The 18538-nt window shown below is 48.9% G+C and overlaps 1 protein-coding gene, 2 long non-coding RNA genes and 1 pseudogene across 4 annotated transcripts in view; 3 read left to right on the top strand and 1 right to left on the bottom strand.

Annotated features, from left to right (window-relative positions):
- The window catches only part of LOC142865607 (uncharacterized), a 311557-nt gene that overhangs the window by 66234 nt on the left and 226785 nt on the right, over positions 1 to 18538 (bottom strand). The window lies entirely within an intron of this gene.
- FRMD4B (FERM domain containing 4B) overlaps positions 1 to 18538 on the top strand; it is a 112497-nt gene that overhangs the window by 2609 nt on the left and 91350 nt on the right. The window contains exon 1 of one of the 2 annotated variants that reach the window (XM_075998831.1): positions 14044 to 14270. The exons of the other annotated variant lie outside the window; for it this stretch is intronic. Within the exon in view, the coding sequence (XP_075854946.1) occupies positions 14247 to 14270 (24 nt within the window). The 5' untranslated portion in view covers positions 14044 to 14246. Of the gene's footprint in view, positions 1 to 14043; positions 14271 to 18538 lie in introns of those variants that run through there. 2 annotated transcript variants of the gene reach the window in all.
- LOC142865602 (uncharacterized) lies at positions 3684 to 6346 on the top strand. Its single transcript, XR_012915802.1, has 2 exons — positions 3684 to 4019; positions 5374 to 6346. It is a non-coding gene; the product is annotated as an uncharacterized LOC142865602 (long non-coding RNA).
- On the top strand, positions 16906 to 18276 carry LOC105863718 (geranylgeranyl transferase type-2 subunit beta-like; annotated as a pseudogene).

Below are 18538 nucleotides of genomic sequence, written 5' to 3' on the forward strand. Positions count from 1 at the left end.
CAGGCAGGAGGATTGCTTAAGGCCAGGAGTTCGAGGCCAGCCTAGGCAACATAGTGACACCATCTCTGGAAAAAACCAAACTGCTGCTGCTTCTTAACATTAATCATTTGTACATTTCAGAATAGCTAGAAGAGAATAATTTGAATATTCCTAGCAGGAAGAAAAGGTAAATATTTAAGGTGATGGATATCTCAATTACCCTGATTTGATTATATCAATGTATCAGATCATCACATGCCCCCTTGAAAAATTGTATATTTAATATATATATAAATGAAATTAATTAATTAATGATGACCTTTATTGAATCATAAATATTGAATCATAAGTAGAAGAAAATAACCTCTAAGTTTAAAGGTTTTCCTATGTCCTTGGGGAAATAAGATTTTCAAAAATATTTCCAGCATTTGAAGAACCATAGTATTCTTAATTGTGCAACATAATTAATTGTTTGCAGAAAAAGGTAATTTTCTTTAATGCTTTTTAAATATTAAGTAAAAAGTAGTGACTTAAATTATATAGAACTGAAAGGCAATAAAATAAAGTGATTAATACCTTAGGCTCCAAGTTAAATTAGACCAGGGAGTGAATCCACCTTCTGCCCATGTGTAACCATGGGTAAGTTAGTCTTCCTATGTTTCAGCATTTATAAAATGGGAAATGCAATAGTACTAATCACAGAAATGGATAAGAGAATTGATTGATATGTAAGATATTTAACATACTGCCTGGAGCTAGCATTCAATAAATGTTATATTCTGTCAGTTAGGATTTTTTTTTTTTATTATAATAGGAAAGTCAACTCAAACTAAACTATAGAGTAAAACAAAATGATTTTTTTTTTTTTTTTTGAGACAGAGTCTCACTTTGTTGCCCAGGCTAGAGTGAGTGCCGTGGTGTCAGCCTCGCTCACAGCAACCTCAATCTCTTGGACTCAAGCGATCCTCCTGCCTCAGCCTCCCGAGTAGCTGGGACAACAGGCATGTGCCACCATGCTCGGCTAATTTTTTTTTTTATATATATATGTTAATTTTTTTTTCTATATATATGTTAGTTGGCCAATTAATTTCTTTCTATTTATAGTAGAGACGGGGGTCTCGCTCTTGCTCAGGCTGGTCTCGAACTCCTGACCTCGAGTAATCCTCCTGCCTCGGCCTCCCAGAGTGCCGGGATGACAGGCGTGAGCCACCGCGCCCGGCCAACAAAATGATTTTTGACACAACAGGAAAGTCTGGCAGTAGAATGGCCTTCAGGTATGGTTTGCTCAGGGTACTGTGCCTATTCCTCACAATCCTTTCAGCTTCAGTTTTGTTCATTGGTTGGCTTTATAACCCAGCTCCTTTCTTCCCGCATGACGGCAGATCTTGACGGCAGTCCCAGGCCTTATAGCCACACATCCAGAGAGAAAGAGAATTTCTCATTATCAACCAACTATCAAAGAAAGCCGGGGTTCCCATGCTGGTCAGTGCCCGCTCTGAAGCCACGCACTGAGTGGCACAGGGGACGGGATTCCCATGCACCGGTCCTCAGTGAGCGCGTAGGGTCCGAAAAGGGCAAAAGTTGTTTTGGGGGAGGTTGCAAAAAAAAAAAAAAAACTCCTTTTATGTATAAAGCACAGATTTACAAACAATGCATATATATATATATAGAATATCTGTGTCATTAAAATTGAAGAGGGATGACTGGTGGCCGCAAAAATAGCTAAAAAGCCTCTTTAAGGGAGTAACAAGGCTGGATTACGTTGATTCGCTTAAGCCAGTGGGAGACAGGCCCCGTCTCTGCCCTGCCCGGAGCGCACGGCCGGCCAGCGAGGAGGAAGGCCGACAGGCCAGCCCAGCATTGTTAGAATCTCAGATCGAGCTCTCTTTTAAATAAAAACGGGTATTTCTCAAGGCAAGCACAAAGATGAGTGTGCAAATACCTTCGCAGGCATTTTGCAGCCATTTGAGTTAAGGCTGTGGGGGTCTCGTCGTTGGGACACTCGTGTTGCTGTCCCCACAGCTGACATGTTCTGAACCAGAGGCGGCTCTGCGCGGCTGGCAGATTTCGGGCGTGTGCGCTGGTAACACGCAACCCGAGAGCTACGTATTTCACTGAGCCCGATTGTTTTGCCTTCTGGTGGGTAAAAAAGGTGTCATTTTTCTTGCTTCTGGTTTGCATAGTCTTGTTTGTGAGGAAACCAGAGAGCTGGATCCCTCTGCAGGGAGTTAAGGGCGGGGCGCCCGGCAGGTGGCCCCCTGAGAAATACCCGGGGCGTTCTGTTTATTCCTGTACCTACTCCAAGTGAACCCCGACCTCTCACCTATTCATAAATTTGGCAACCCCGTTATTGCCTGGCTAGCAAAACTGAGGAGTAGGCATGACTTCTTTGCAATTGAACACTTCCTCCACTTAACGGATATTGGAGAGGAAGGTGACTTAATTTGCCAGCAAGCCATGAATAATTAAGACACTGGCTGTAAGGCATCTCTGTAGTGATGCAGCTTAAATAGAAAGCAGGCCGAGGCTGCTTTGCACAAAGCCTGGCTTTGTGAGCACAGCCTTGAATTTGGCTGACGTAGCAGGCATGAGCATTCACCTTCAATTTAAGCTCAATTCCAAAAAGTTGATTCTTCGGCCACCTGTAACTGCCCTGCTTATTATGCATTGCCAGTGTGGGTTGTGTTACAGCAATCAATTAGGGATGACACACAGGTCAGGTGGAGAGTGATGGGAGAATGTGACCGAGAGAAAAGATCGACACTCTTTGCTTTTGATTAGGTGCGACATGTTCCAACAAAGCCCTCGGTTTATTACTTGGGATCAGGTTTTCCTTTTTCTTCCCCGATGTCCCAAAGGTAGGATGTCTTGCAAACCCCAAATGAAGTCATTGCCTCCAACAGGGGCAACTTGAACAGAATCTGGGATATTCAAGTGACCAGCAAGAGGCCGGGTCAGCTCCTCCGGGACAGAGTCTGTAGGCCGCACTTGGGCACGGTTGACCTGGAGCACATTGCTTGGCCTCTCTGAGCCGTGTTCATTCCTGGGCAGGAAGGGACACAGCAGTAGCTGCATTATGGGGTGGCTGAGAACTGTATAAGGCAACAGTTTTGTACGTGCAACAGTTCTCTGCGAACTAAATTTCAGCCTTTACGTGTGAGAATGCTCACTGAGAGAGACTGAATTCCCCACAGCGGCAAGTGTCTCGTGGGGCTTGGGTACCTGGCTGCTGTTCCACACGACACAGCTGCAGCTGCTTTTATTTTTTTATTTATTTTTTTATTTTTTGAGACAGAGTCTCACTTTGTTGCCCAGCTAGAGTGGCATCACCTTAGCTCACAGCAACCTCAAACTCCTGCGAGGCTCAAGCGATCCTCCTGCCTCAGCCTCCCGAGCAGCTGGGACTACAGGCATGCGCCACCATGCCCGGCTGATTTTTTTCCTATATATATATATATGTATATATTTTTTTTTTTAGTTGGCCAATTAATTTCTTTCTATTTTTAGTAGAGATGGGGGTCTCGCTCTTGCTTAGGCTGGTTTCGAACTCCTGACCTTGAGTGATCCTCCCTCCTTGGCCTCCCAGAGTGCTGGGATTATAGGCGTGAGCCACCGGGGCCGGCCTTTAATTAAGCCCATACATAAAACGGAGGAGGGCACAGGCATGTCACACTCGGGGCTGTGAGGACGTAATCTCTACATCTAAGGCTCTGATGGTCCGTAAACTGGCACCGCCTGGACTTTGAATCTGACCACCTTGGTTGGCAATGACCGATTCTCCATGGAGCATCCCCCCTGTGTGTATTTCAAGCGTGTACTTCTTGCCTGTCCCTACCCTCCACTCTCCATAGTCCCCTGAACCCCACAGACTAGAAGGGAGGCCAGAAAATGATGGCCCACAAGTGAAGTCTGGCCCGTCTCTTGTCTTTGTTAATAAAGTTTTATTAGCACACACCCACGTTTCTTCGTTCACCTGTTGTCTGCAGCTGCTTTCTCACTACAATAGTAGAAGTAGTCGATACAAAGACCATATTGCCCTGGCCTGGCACGGTGGCTCACGCCTGTCATCCTAGCACTCTGGGAGGCCGAGGCGGGAGGATCGCTCAAGGTCAGGAGTTCGAAACCAGCCTGAGCAAGAGCGAGACCCGTCTCTACTAAAAATAGAAAGAAAATGAGCCAGACAACTAAAAGTATATATAGAAAAAAATGAAGCGGGCGTGGTGGCGCACGCCTGTCGTCCCAGCTACTCGGGAGGCCGAGGCAGGAGGATCGCTTGAGCCCAGGAGTTGGAGGCTGCAGTGAGCGAGGCTGACGCCACGGCACTCCAGCCCGGGCAACCGAAGACTCGCTCTGAAGAAGGACCAAGCGGAGGGAGAAGCTGAGCCGCCACCAAGCTCAGCGAGGAGCAGAGCCGCTGCCCTCAGGGGACAGCACTGAAGCTGCGATTGTCCCCAGTTGGGACCAGAGGGCTGGGCCTTCCGCCCAGCCTCATTGCAGAGGGGCTGCCCTTGCACGGGGGTGGCAGGGCCCGTGGAGGTGGCAGCTCTCTTTCGGGGAGGACAGTCCCAGAGGGGCTGACAGCCGTCTGGACTGCGCCTAGCGGGCAGGTGCTCGGACCACAGCGGGAACTGCAGCGCGGCCTGCAGGAGCGGAAAGTGAGATCGCAGAGACTCGAGGACACAGAATGTGGCCTTAAAACGTGGCCAGGCGTGAGCGGGGTCCCCGGCTCGGACCCGCGCCCTGCCGAGGGCTCAGGCAGCCGGGAGTCAGCTAGCCACTCTGGCAACGCGCTCAGGAAGGAGAGAAAACGCAGGCGACAGATAAAACGAGCCCACGTGTCACTGAGAACACTCGCCTTCCAGCACCTTCTGATAACCAGCGACAGAGATGATCACGGCGTGGAACTAAGATAGGCTGCGTGGGGCCCAGAAGCTGAGATGGAAAGCCACCGTCACTTCCCACGGATGCGTTTCTAGAAGAACCGAGCTCCGGATCTTTGGAAGAAGCACGGGCCTTTGTCGCGTTGCTTGAGAAACATCAAACGCAGAAGGGGCCCTCCTGCCTTTGTCAAGCGGATGTTTATTGGTGTTGTTTTGTTTTTTGAGACAGAGTCTCGCTCTGTCGCCCGGGCTAGAGCGAGTGCCGTGGCGTCAGCCTCCCTCACTGCAGCCTCCGACTCCTGGGCTCAAGCGATCCTCCTGCCTCAGCCTCCCGAGTAGCTGGGAATACAGGCATGTGCCACCATGCCCGGCTCATTTTTTCTCTATATATTTTTAGTTGGTCAATTAGTTTCTTTCTGTTTTTACTAGAGGCGGGGTCTGGCTCAGGCTGGTCTCGAACTCCTGACCTCGAGCGATCCTCCCGCCTCGGCCTCCCAGAGTGCCAGGATGACAGGCGTGAGCCGCGCGCGCCCGGCCCAAGTGGATGTTTGTCTTTCTCATTCCGTCTTTTCTTGGTGGAGCTGCAGCTTGAAATAACCTCCGGGTCCGTCCCCTGTTTCTGTTTATTCTGAACGCGGTATTTTGGATGCCCCAGTTGGTCGTTGCGGAAGAGTCTGAATGACTCAAATGAGGAATCAGATCTGTGGGTCTAAATTTTATAAACAAGGCCATATGACTTACAGCATGGGGAGGAGGCAGAAATGAAGCTCTCATAAAAAAAATGAAGCTTAGCATGCATGCGTGATTGTATACATAGTGTGTGTAAATGTACATACGTGACAGATACACATCCTGGCATCCTTGAAACAGACTCTAGCTATAAAAGGGGCTAGCAAACATGGCAGATTATCACGCCTGTAATCCTAGCACTTTGGGAGGCCGAGGCGGGCGGATTGCTCAAGGTCAGGAGTTCAAAACCAGCCTGAGCGAGACCCCGTCTCTACCAAAAATAGAAAGAAATTAATTGACCAACTAAAAATATATATACAAAAAATTAGCCGGGCGTGGTGGCGCATGCCTGTAGTCCCAGCTACTCGGGAGGCTGAGGCAGTAGGATCGCTGAGCCCTGGGGATTGAGGTTGCTGTGAGCGAGGCTGACGCCACGGCACTCACTCTAGCCTGGGCAACAAAGTGAGACTCTGTCTCAAAAAAAAAAAAAAAAAAAAAAAAAAAAAAAAACATGGCAGATTAAATAGTTCCATTTTCCCCTAGTGTTCCTTTGAGTCATTTTTAGTCACTTTAATTTTACATTTGTGTTTGTGTAAAGCTTTTTGCTTAAATAGCTGTTTTCCCTTTAACTGGTGCTTTTGCATGACTTCGCTGGCTCAACGTGACCAGTAGCTAGTGATTATTAAGCAGCTGCCATGTATGCTAGGCCTTATGCTTGGTACTTTGCATGTATTATCTTTAAGGAAAAAAAACAAAAACTTTTAGGGCTTATTTCAACATATAGAAATATAAGGCCGGGCGCGGTGGCTCACGCCTGTCATCCTGGCACTCTGGGAGGCCGAGGCGGGAGGATCGTTTGAGCTCAGGAGTTCGAGACCAGCCTGAGCAAGAGCGAGACCCCATCTCTACAAAGTGTAGAAGGAAATTAATTGGCCAACTAAAATTATATAGAAGAAATCAGCCGGGCATGGTGGTGCATGCCTGTAGTCCCAGCTACTCGGGAGGCTGAGGCAGGAGGATCGCTTGAGCCCAGGAGTTGGAGGTTGCTGTGAGCGAGGCTGACGCCACGGCACTCTAGCCCGGGCGACAGAGTGAGACTCTGTCTCCAAAAAAAAATTTTTTTTAGAAAAGAAAGAACCCCCCAATGACTTCCCGGCTCTGAGAAGCCGTCCCTGCAGGCCCCGCGCCTGGGTGATTGGGGCCCGAGCCAGCAAGCACACGCAAGCCTGGCCTTAACTCCCGCACTGTCCCCTGTCTGAGTCCTCCCCAGTGACACCGCCCGCCCGCGGCCCTGCCCTGCAGATAGATCCCAGCCTCACAGCCAGGCCCCTCTGCCTGCAAGGTGGCCACCCGGGGAAGCGCACCGTGTGGCACTCCCCGGCTCGCCTCCTTGCAGGTTGTCTTCACCCGTCACCCCAACCCTGCTCCTAACCGGGTTTGTGTGTCGCCGTGACCCTTGTCTCCTCCTGACCTGAGCACGTGTCTGTGTACCTGCTGAACCCCGGGCCGGGCTGCCGGCTGGAGGCTGAGGCGGCCTCGGTGCCTGGAACAGCTCCTGGAACCCGCCGCCGTGCGCTTCAGAGCAAGGGCAGGTGACCGCGCTCGTGCGTCGAGCCGCGGTGGCCTGGAAGGGGTGGGCGCCCTCCTAGAGGCGGGGGACCTGGGAAGGCTGGTGGCAGCGCCAGTGGGTGAAGGCACTGAGCATGTGCAGGAGGAGGAGGAAGAGGAGGGAGCCTTGGTGGGGCTCCATGCAGGGGGGTGTTTGCATTCTGCAACGTTGTAGAGACTGCTTCGCAGGGGAAGAAGCCGTGCGTGTTGGCACGAGTCAGTCTGGGAGTGTCTGTTTTTTTGCCTCTTTGTTTTTTTTTTTTGAGACAGAGTCTCACTGTGTTGCCCAGGCTAGAGTGAGTGCCGTGGCGTCAGCCTCGCTCACAGCAACCTCCAACTCCTGGGCTCAAGCAATCCTCCTACCTCAGCCTCCCCAGTAGCTGGGACTACAGGCATGCGCCACCATGCCCGGCTAATTTTTTCTATATATTTTTAGTTGTCCAGTTAATTTCTTTCTATTTACAGTAGAGACTGGGTCTCGCTCTTGCTCAGGCTGGTCTCGAACTCCTGACCTCAAGCGATCCTCCCGCCTCGGCCTCCCAGAGTGCTGGGATGACAGGCGTGAGCCACCGCGCCCGGCCTTTTTCTTTTATTTTTTTTGAGACAGCGTCTCACTTTGTCACCTGAGCTAGAGTGCCGTGGCGTCAGCCTAGCTCACAGCAACCTCCAACTCCTGGGCTCAAGCGATCCTCCTGCCTCAGCCTCCCCAGTAGCTGGGACTACAGGCATGCGCCACCACGCCCGGCTCATTTTTTTCTATGCATTTTTAGTTGTCCTGTATAATTTCTTTCTATTTATAGTAGAGAAAGGGTCTCGCTCTTGCTCAGGCTGGTTTCGAACTCCTGACCTGGAGCAATCCTCCCGCCTCGGCCTCCCAGAGTGCCAGCCCAGCCAGGACCCCGGCTTCTGTGCACCCAGCCGTGCCCAGCCAGGGCGGGAACCCGGCCGTTCCTGCAGCTCTCCTCCTGGGCCCAGGGTGTCAGGGGATCGCTATTTCCTGCGCCCAGCCCTGTGGCTCAGCTCTGGAAGGTGGCCTGTGTTTCCTGGCCCGCCCCGGCAGGCGGACGCTGCAGGCCACTGGCTTTCTTTTTTTGGCATTCCTGGGGGCGCCGTTTGTCACCCTGACCCTGGCTCAAGTCATTCCCACCCGCTGGCGTGAAGCCACCGAAGAACCCTTCTGACTTGATCCGCCTGGATTCTTAGGAGCAGAAAACTGGAGCAAAAAATGAACAAACAAAAAAAAAATTTTTTTTTTCTGGTTTTTATTAGTGTTCCATTAAAAGATTGCTTTCCCTAGTTCTTTGACTAAGCGTCAAGCTTTTTTAAAATCCTGTAAGCACACTGATACTATGAAGGGAATTTGACTCCGAGTTGCAAACGCTGGTTATTGTGTCTAATTGTCAACCTCAGAGAGTGACAGTTTCGGTCACTCATTATCAAAATCTGTACGGAAGAAAGTCAGTACTAGGTTTTCCCCAAATAGTTCCTTAAGAGAAAGCACATTTTCTTTTAATAAGTAGGCTAACGCCAATTCTGAAATGGATTCAGTGTTTAAGTTTGAAATGAGTTGGTCAGGATATAAAGAATCTTAACTGTCAACTCATACTTACATTTATGGGGCTCTTGAATTTTTGTATTTTGTACCGGCTAGGTATTCATGCCAGATATTAGTTCCAGCTGAGCTGGTAAGGTTTTGCTCTCAGATTCTTTTTGGAAATGAGATTTTTTTTTTTTAGTGAATCCTTTTTTCCTTTAATAAACTTCAGAAACCCACTCTTAGTTTCAAAAAGCACTTTTCTTTGAGGTGTTACTGCCAGACTCTGAACAGCAACCTTTATTCTCTACCCAGTTGCATCAGTTTAATTTTCTTTTTTTTTCTTCAGGCTCCTATCCTTCATTAGGTTGCAAAAATAGCAAACATTTGCCATACTTTCATCTCTGTATTGTGGTTTTTAAGTAAATCAAATTTAATTATGTTCTTTCTGTCTTTTCTCTTTTCTTCTGGCTTGTGTGTGTGTCCCTCTGAGCTAAATAGGTCATGCTTAAATGTATAAATAAATAAATTATATGTGCGCGAATAATGTGCTAGATATGAAAAATAGATAAATATATGTATATATAGGACTGTGTATCTGAAGATTTTCCAGAAAGTGAAACAATGAGTCCACATATTCATTAAACATAGCGTTTGCATTTTACTCTCAATCTTCTACATCACTTCTAAAGTTACATAGCAAGACTCTGAAATGATCAGTACCAATAATGTTGCCAGAATCCATAATAAGTGCATTTTTAAGACATTGCTATTAATTTGGATGAAGTTTAGCAAGTGAAAATTTGGTGCCCAACTTCACCTGTTTCCCTTCGTTGAAAGGAAGATAGAGGCCGGGCGTGGTGGCTCACGCCTGTCATCCTGGCACTCTGGGAGGCCGAGGCGGGAGGATTGCTCAAGGTCAGGAGTACAAGACCAGACTAAGCAAGAGCAAGACCCTGTCTCTACTAAAAATAGAAAGAAATTAATTGGCCAACTAATATATATATAGAAAAAATTAGCCGGGCATGGTGGCGCATGCCTGTAGTCCCAGCTACTCGGGAGGCTGAGGCAGGAGGATCGCTTGAGCCCAGGAGTCTGAGGTTGCTGTGAGCGAGGCTGACGCCACGGCACTCACTCTAGCCTGGGCAGCAGAGTGAGACTCTGTCTCAATAAGAAAGAAAGAAAGAAAGAAAGAAAGAAAGAAAGAAAGAAAGAAAGAAAGAAGGAAAGAAAGAAGGAAAGAAAGAAGGAAAGAAAGAAGGAAAGAAAGAAGGAAAGAAAGAAGGAAAGAAAGAAGGAAAGAAAGAAGGAAAGAAAGAAGGAAAGAAAGAAGGAAAGAAAGAAGGAAAGAAAGAAGGAAAGAAAGAAGGAAAGAAAGAAGGAAAGAAAGAAGGAAAGAAAGAAGGAAAGAAAGAAGGAAAGAAAGAAAGAAAGAAGGAAGGAAGGAGAAAGAAAAGAAAGAAAGAGAAAGGAAAGAAGAAAGGAAAGAAAGAAAGAGAAAAGAAAGAAAGAAAGAACAGAAAAGAAAAGGGAGAAAAGAAAGAAAGAGAAAGGAAAGAGGAAAGAAAGAAAGAGGATAGAAAGAAGAAAGAAAGAAAAGAAAGAAAGAAAAAGAAAGAAAGAAAGAGGAAAGAAAGAAGAAAGAAAGGAAAGAAAGAAAGAAAAAGAAAGAAAGAGGAAAGAAAGAAGAAAGGAAGGAAGGACCGGCTGCCATCTCGGGCGAGACGGGACTCCTTGCGTGGTGAGACAGGTCTCTGTGGGGCATCGCTGGCTCAAACCAACGTGGGGGCAGGCAGAGGCTCACGCAGCCTCTCTGTTAGGCACCAAAATCTTAAGCTTTGGAAATAGCTGAGAATTCCAGGGTCCACCTTTTTTTTTCCTTTTTTTTTTTTTTCTTTTTTTAAATAAACCAGCCTTACTTTCAAAAAAAAAGGAAGAAATAGCTGGGCATAGTTACTGCTTCTTACCGTGATCATGTTGTCTGGTTTCCTACTGTGATTTCCCCAATTACTAGTTAGTGAATTTCAGCAACTCTGTGTTTTGTTTGTTTGTTTGTTTGTTTGTTTGTTTTTGAGACAGAGTCTCGCTCTGTTGCCCAGGCTAGAGTGAGTGCCGTGGCGTCAGCCTCGCTCACAGCAACCTCCAACTCCTGGGCTCAAGCGATCCTCCTGCCTCAGCCTCCTCCCGAGTAGCTGGGACGACAGGCATGCGCCACCATGCCCGGCTAATTTTTTTTTTCTATATATTTTTAGTTGGCCAATTAATTTCTTTCTATTTCTAGTAGAGACGGGGTCTCGCTCTTGCTCAGGCTGGTTTCGAACTCTTGACCTCGAGCGATCCTCCCGCCTCGGCCTCCCAGAGTGCCGGGATGACAGGCGTGAGCCGCTGCGCCCGGCCAGGGCAATATGGTCTTTGTATCGACTACTTCTATCATTGTAGCGAGAAAGCAGCTGTAGACAACAGGTGAATGAAGAAACATGGCTGTGTGCTAATAAAACTTTATTGACAAAGACAAGAGGTGGGCCAGACTTCGATTGTGGCCTTAGTGTTCATTTTTCTAGGCCTGCTTCCAACAGCCAGGCTTCCTTCTTCTATCCTAGGAGGCCGACTTTGGTTTCAGGGATCAATGTCCTCCCGTCTCATGTGCCACCTGGGGAGACGCTGCGTGGTCTCCACACCAGAGCGCCCGGCTTGCTTTCACGTCACAGAAAACACAGACAGTGATGATGTTTGTGCAGCAGTCGGGGTGGGTGGGTGAGGCTGCCCAGGGCCAGAGGTGACTGTTGCACGTCACCTTTTGCTAAAAAAGACCAAAAGCTCAGGGTACCTCTTGCTCCCCAGCACAGCGGCTGGTGCCTGTCATCTCAGCGCTTGGGGAGGCTCATGTTGGAGGTTTGCTTGAGGCAGGAGTCTGAGACCAGACTGGGCAACATAGCGAGACTCCCAACGCTACAAAAAATTTAAGAATTAGCCAAAGCGTGGTGGCATGCACCTGCAGTTTTAGCTTCTCTGGAGACTGAGCCCCGGGGAGTCGGAGGCTGCAGTGAGACTCTGTCTCAAGAAAAAAAAAAAAAAAAAAAAAAACTATTTAAAATTAATTAATTAAAGGCTTGGATCTGCTTCAAAATAAATACCTACAGGAGAAGAGACTGGGTGAGAATATCCGTGAGACGAGATTAGCTATGTGTTGATAACTGTTAAAACCGGGTGGAGACATGGGGTTTCATTATACTGGTCTGTCACTTTCTGTGCGTGCTTGAAATTTTCCATCATGAAAACTTTTGTTTTTTCAAGCGATGCAAAGGGAGAGGGAACGGTGAAAACAAAACAAAACTGCCAGATTCTGCAAAAAAAAGACAGGAAGGAAATCCAGCGGAATGCCTGCGTGTCGGCCCCTGGCTGCATTCGCACTGTGGCAACGCACACGTGGGAGGGCCACACGTTTAAGGACACAGGCCCTGGGTTCGAATCCTGCTCTTCTTCCCCTGGAGCGCGGAGGTGTCTGCTACCAGGCCTCTCCGAGCCTCAGTTTCTCCCTTGCGGAATGGACTTCCAGAATGAGCTTCGAAGGCCTTTTTCTCTTCCCTTTTTCCAGGCACAGGGACGAGATTAGGTCTCACAAAGGGATGTCCACCGCCTAAAAAAAACCGCGCACGCCTTACGGTGAGGCCAAACCGAAGCGCCCGGCCCTCTGCCCGTGGAGCAGGCAGAAGGGAACCCCACCCACCGCGCCCGCTTTCCTCCCCACCCCCTTCCACCTCTGTTCCCCCGGTTAGGGTTAGGACAGCAAGAAAATCCGCCTAGCACACGCAAACCCACTTCCCCCTTTTTTCTGCCCGGAGGGAAGCACGAGTAATGAAGTTTTCCGTCGGGGTTGTGTTTTTTTTGTTGTTTTTTTTTTGGACGTGGTGCATGCACCCCGCCCGCCCAGCGGCTCACGCATGCCATCCTGCAGGAGGCCGTGCATGGACTTCACGTGTTCCTCATCAGACAGTCCCAGTTCCCACTAAGTCACGAATTCATTTTCTGCCAGCTCTTCCTTTTTATTTTATTTTATTTTATTTATTTATTTATTTATTTATTTCGTTAGAAAGAGTCTCACTCTGTTGCCCAGGCTAGAGTGAGTGCCGTGGCGTCAGCTTCGCTCACAGCAACCTCAGACTCCTGGGCTCAAGCGATCCTCCTGCCTCAGCCTCCCGAGTAGCTGGGACTACAGGCATGCGCCACCATGCCCGGCTAGTTTTTTCTATATATATTTTATTTATTTGTTTGTTTATTGATTGATTGGTTGATTGGTTGATAGATTGATTGAGACAGACTCTCACTTTTGTTGCCCAGGCTAGAGTGAGTGCCGTGGCGTCAGCCTCGCTCACAGCAACCTCCAACTCCTGGGCTCAAGCGATCCTGCTGCCTCAGCCTCCTCCCGAGTAGCTGGGACTGCAGGCATGCGCCACCGTGCCCGGCTCATTTTTTCTATACACTTTTAGTTGGCCAATGAACTTCTTTCTATTTTTAGTACAGACAGGGTCTCGCTCCTGCTCAGGCTGGTTTCGAACTCCTGACCTCGAGTGATCCTCCCGCCTCGGCCTCCCAGAGAGCTGGGATGACAGGCGCATGTTGACTTTCTTTGCAAGTGAAAAAAAAAAAGGCTGTTGACACAGCAAATGGCTGTGAGTTGCAAAGTGGAGTTAAATGTCGGTTTAATTTATATTCCCTAAATCCGTGGCCTCGTCCGGAATGCACGCTGAACCCAGAGCCGGGAGTGAGGTGTAGACAGGCACATGACCCACCCCAGAGCATAATGCATTATCGATGAGGTTTGGAAAACAGGAAACAACTTTTTTTTTTTTTTTTCTTGAGACAGAGTCTCGCTTTGTTGCCCAGGCTAGAGTGAGTGCCGTGGCGTCAGCCTCGCTCACAGCAACCTCCAACTCCTGGGCTCAAGTGATCCTCCTGCCTCAGCCTCCTCCCGAGTAGCTGGGATTACAGGCATGCGCCACCACGCCCGGCTAATTTTTTCTATATACATTAGTTGGCCAATTAATTTCTTTCTATTTATAGTAGAGACGGGGACTTGCTCTTGCTCAGGCTGGTTTCGAACTCCTGACCTCGAGCGATCCTCCTGCCTCGGCCTCCCAGAGTGCCGGGATGACAGGCGTGAGCCACCTCGCCCGGCCGTGGAAACAACTTTTCATCGCGTTTTCAATGTGTAATGAAATTTCTTTTGGGTGGCCAAAAGAAATAGCAGACGTTTTTTTAGTTGTTGAGTGTGTGTGTGTGTGTTTTTATTTTCCTTCCTCCTCGTTGCTCCCCTGACTCATGGGGAAAGGCTTTTGTCTCTAATCAGAGCAACAGGGGCACGGTCATTTCCTTGAGATTATGCAGCGGCGGAAAGCGTCAGGGGCTTTTAGGTTCCCACTTCCACCAGCTTGTCGTTGGAGAAAACGAACACACACACGCACGCACAGTCTCCACTCGTGCCTGGTACCCGTGTCCTTTGTCTCCAGTCCCGTTGCATGAGCCGGGGTCATGGTTTGGAGGTAAGGATCCTTTCTCTTACAGTTTTCCCCCTGCAGACAGCCTCACGGTGCTTTTGCTGGTGTTTCCTAGCAAGATCTTGGGCGCATTTTATTTTATTTTATTTTTATTTATTTTATTTTTATTTTTTGAGTAGACCATGCAAAGGTAACGGGCGCGTTGTAAGATGGCTCTGGCGGGGCGCAGTCTCCTCCGTGCTCCTAGTCCAGAACCCGACTTCTCAGCAAAGGGAGTCCCAAGAAGTGTCCACTGTGGCTCTTTCCAAAGACCCGCCCTTTCCAAAGCGGAGTTGGAAATGCCCGTGGTCCCTTCCCGCTGCTCCCCCGCGGGGTCCCCCTGTGGCGCTTTAAACGCTGTGCTCGATCCCCGGAATCTTCCAGAAAGGCTGGTTTCTTGTCTTGCTTCTCCACTTCGGTGATTCTTATCGAAGTGTGCGATCCCACTCATCATCTCCCACCGGTCACCCCCCACCCACCAGCCCGCCCTCTTTCTTTTTTACTTTAAATTGTAAATTTAAATAACAATTTAAATTTACAATTTAAATTTCTTTAAATTGTAGAGACTGGAGCTCCTTTGCAGACACAGAAAAAGGACAGGGAGGGGGCAGGACCTGTGCTTTGAGATCTGTGACGGTCGGTCGTTTCACTGGCGAGAAGTGGCCGGCCCCTCTCTGTGCCCCCGGGCGCCTGGCAACAAAGACCAGCGGTGGCCCTGCGCTCATTAGTGGCCTCTCTGAAAGGGCCCTTTGATGTGCGTCCCTGTTTTGCCTTCAGGAAAAAGAGCAGGGGACACTGGATTCTGTGTCCCCCGGTCTAGTTGATGGGGCGAGGACTCTGGGATGAGAGTTGAGCAGCTCGGGGTAGAGTCCCCAGAAACGCCACTTGGGGCTGGCTGTCCATTTATTAATAAAAACTTTGTGACTATTATTATTATTATTATTTTTTTGGAGACAGAGTCTCGCTTTGTCGCCCAGGCTAGAGTGAGTGCCGTGGCGTCAGCCTCGCTCACAGCAACCTCACACTCCTGGGCTCAAGCGATCCTCCTGCCTCAGCCTCCCCCCGAGTAGCTGGGACTACAGGCATGCGCCACCACCATGCCCGGCTAATTTTTTTCTATATATATTAGCTGGCCAATTAATTTCTTTCCAATTATAGTAGAGACAGGGGGTCTCGCTCTTGCTCAGGCTGGTCTCGAACTCCTGAGCTCAAACGATCCTCCTGCCTTGGCCTCCCAGAGAGCTGGGATGACAGGCGTGAGCCACCGCGCCCGGCCTAAAACTTCGTGATTTGTCAGAGGCAGTGCGACCTCCTTATAGACGGGCGACTGTTTTCCTCTCTCTCCTCCCCTGCAGCGTGGGTCTGGTGAACCCAGTAAGTCCAGCTCCGTGCGGCCGTCCTGCCCCAAGGGTGGGAGGAGGGGAGGAGAACCAGCTGGAAAACAAAGGGAAATGATCTCATCCGGTAGGCGGAAAAATCCCGGGGGGCAGAAGGAAGTCTGCAGAGGAAGCGGGTCGGTCTGGGTGCAGGAGAGAAAGGTCAGGTGAATGGGTCTGTCGCCACGGGGACCGGGCCGAGCCTCCTGGCCGTGGCAGCCCGCACCTGTGCGGCCGCAGAAGTTAATCTGCTGTCTCTGAACCCGTCCTGTCCAAAGATGTCTAATGTCACAGGGAAGGAGGGGGGTCTCGTCCAGAGTGCAGCCCTGCCCCCCAGATCCTCAGAGACTGGCATTATGGTCACTACGGCCTCACATTGAAGGATCTTGTTCTTCTTTTTTGGTTTTTTTTTTTTTTTTGGTTTTTTTTTTTTTGAGACAGAGTGTCACTCTGTTGCCCAGGCTAGAGTGAGTGCCGTGGCGTCAGCCTCGCTCACAGCAACCTCCAACTCCCGGGCTCAAGCGATCCTCCTGCCTCAGCCTCCTCCCGAGTAGCTGGGACTACAGGCATGCGCCACCATGCCCGGCTGATTTTTTCTATATATATTAGTTGGCCAATGAATCTTTTTCTATTTATAGTAGAGACGGGGTCTCGCTCTTGCTCAGGCTGGTCTCAAACTCCTGACCTCGAGCGATCCTCCCGCCTCGGCCTCCCAGTGTGCTGGGATGACAGGCGTGAGCCACCGCGCCCAGCTGATTTGAAGGATCCTGTTCTTAAGATTCAAACCCTAGAACCACCTTAGGAGCAGGATCACCTTGGTTTGTAGCCTTTCGAGAATCAGAAACGGCGGCAGGTTTTAGCACAGGGTTGCAAATATTCCGGGAGTGCCAGACGCCACTCCTGAGGATGCCCTTGTGTGTGTGGCAGTGCGCTGTGTGTTCCGTCCTCCGTTTGGAGCGAATGGGGGAGTCGTTGCTGCTAGAATGGAGGTTCATGCCCACAGGTACGAGGTCCCTCCCCTGGAGGGGATGCTCAGGAACTATCCAAATGTAGGAGGCTGGGCGGGGCGCGGCGGCTCACGCCTGCCATCGTGGCACTCTGGGAGGCCGAGGCGGGAGGACCGCTCAAGGTCAGGAGTTCGAGACCAGCCTGAGCAAGAGCGAGACCCCGTCTCTACTATCAATAGAAAGAAATAGGTCCTTTCGTTCGTAGACATGAAGGATGTTATTATCAAGTCAGATGCACCCAACACCCTATGATTGGAGAAGCATGCAGATTATATTGCGTCCTATGGCTCAAAGAAAGATGATTATGAATACTGCATGTCTGAGTATTTGAGAATGAGTGGCATCTATTGGGGTCTGACAGTAATGGACCTCATGGGACAACTTCATCGCATGAATAGAGAAGAAATTTTGATATTTATTAAGTCATGCAAACATGAGTTTGGTGGAATAAGTGCTAGTATTGGACATGATCCTCATCTTTTATACACTCTCAGTGCTGTCCAGATTCTTACTCTGTATGATAGTATTAATGTTATTGACGTAAACAAAGTTGTGGAATATGTACAAAGTCTGCAGAAAGAAGATGGTTCTTTTGCTGGAGACATTTGGGGAGAAATCGATACAAGATTCTCTTTCTGTGCAGTGGCAACTTTGGCTCTATCGGGGAAGCTTGATGCCATTAATGTGGAAAAGGCAGTTGAATTTGTTTTATCCTGTATGAACTTTGTTTGTTTTTTGTTTTTTTTTTTTTTTTTGAGACAGAGTCTCGCTTTGTTGCCCAGGCTAGAGTGAGTGCCGTGGCATCAGCCTCGATCACAGCAACCTCCAACTCCTGGGCTCGAGCGATCCTCCTGCCTCAGCCTCCCCAGTAGCTGGGACTACAGGCATGCGCCACCACGCCCGGCTAATTTTTTTTTATATACATATCAGTTGGCCAATTAATTTCTTTCTATTTATAGTAGAGACGGGGTCTCGCTCTTGCTCAGGCTGGTTTTGAACTGTATGAACTTTGATGGCGGATTTGGTTGCAGACCAGGTTCTGAATCTCATGCTGGGCAGGATTCCTGGCTATTACCAGTCAGTTGCATCAAGTAAATTGTGACCAACTTGGTTGGTGGCTCTGTGAACGACAGTTACCCTCAGGTGGACTCAATGGAAGGCCAGAGAAGTTACCAGATGTATGTTGTTCATGGTGGGTATTGGCTTCCCTAAGGATAATTGGAAGGCTTCATTGGATTGACAGAGAGAAATTGCGTAGTTTCATCTTAGCATGTCAAGATGAAGAAACGGGTGGATTTGCGGGCAGGCCAGGAGATATGGTGGATCCTTTTCATACATTATTTGGAATTGCTGGATTGTCACTTTGGGGAGAAGAACAGATTAAACCTGTTAGTCCTGTTTTTTGCATGCCTGAGGAAGTGCTTTCGGAGGATGAATGTTCAGCCTGAGCTAGTGAGCTAGATTCATTGAATTTGAGCCAGATTCAAAAGTTGAATAGTGTAGTTTTGCCATCTCAACATTTCTCTGTTTGACGTGCTTATCAAACTTAAAAACTGCTGTTAATACTTTGTATATTGTGTTAAATTAATTTCAGTAAATCATGTAATTATAAAAAAAAAAGAAAGAAAGAAATTAATTGGCCGACTAAAAACATATAGAAAAAATGAGCCGGGCGTGGTGGTGGCGCATGCCTGTCGTCCCAGCTACTCTGGGGGAGGCTGAGGCAGGAGGATCGCCTGAGGCCAGGAGTTGGAGGTTGCTGTGAGCGAGGCTGACGCCACGGCACTCACTCTAGCCTGGGCAGCAGAGCGAGACCCTGTCCCCCAAAATAACAAGAGCTGTAGTCCTAAGTGAACGGGGTGTGTCTTTCAGAGAAACGGTGAGAAACTCC

This window comes from Microcebus murinus, chromosome 30, assembly GCF_040939455.1.
Source record: "Microcebus murinus isolate Inina chromosome 30, M.murinus_Inina_mat1.0, whole genome shotgun sequence".
Lineage (NCBI taxonomy): Eukaryota > Metazoa > Chordata > Mammalia > Primates > Cheirogaleidae > Microcebus > Microcebus murinus.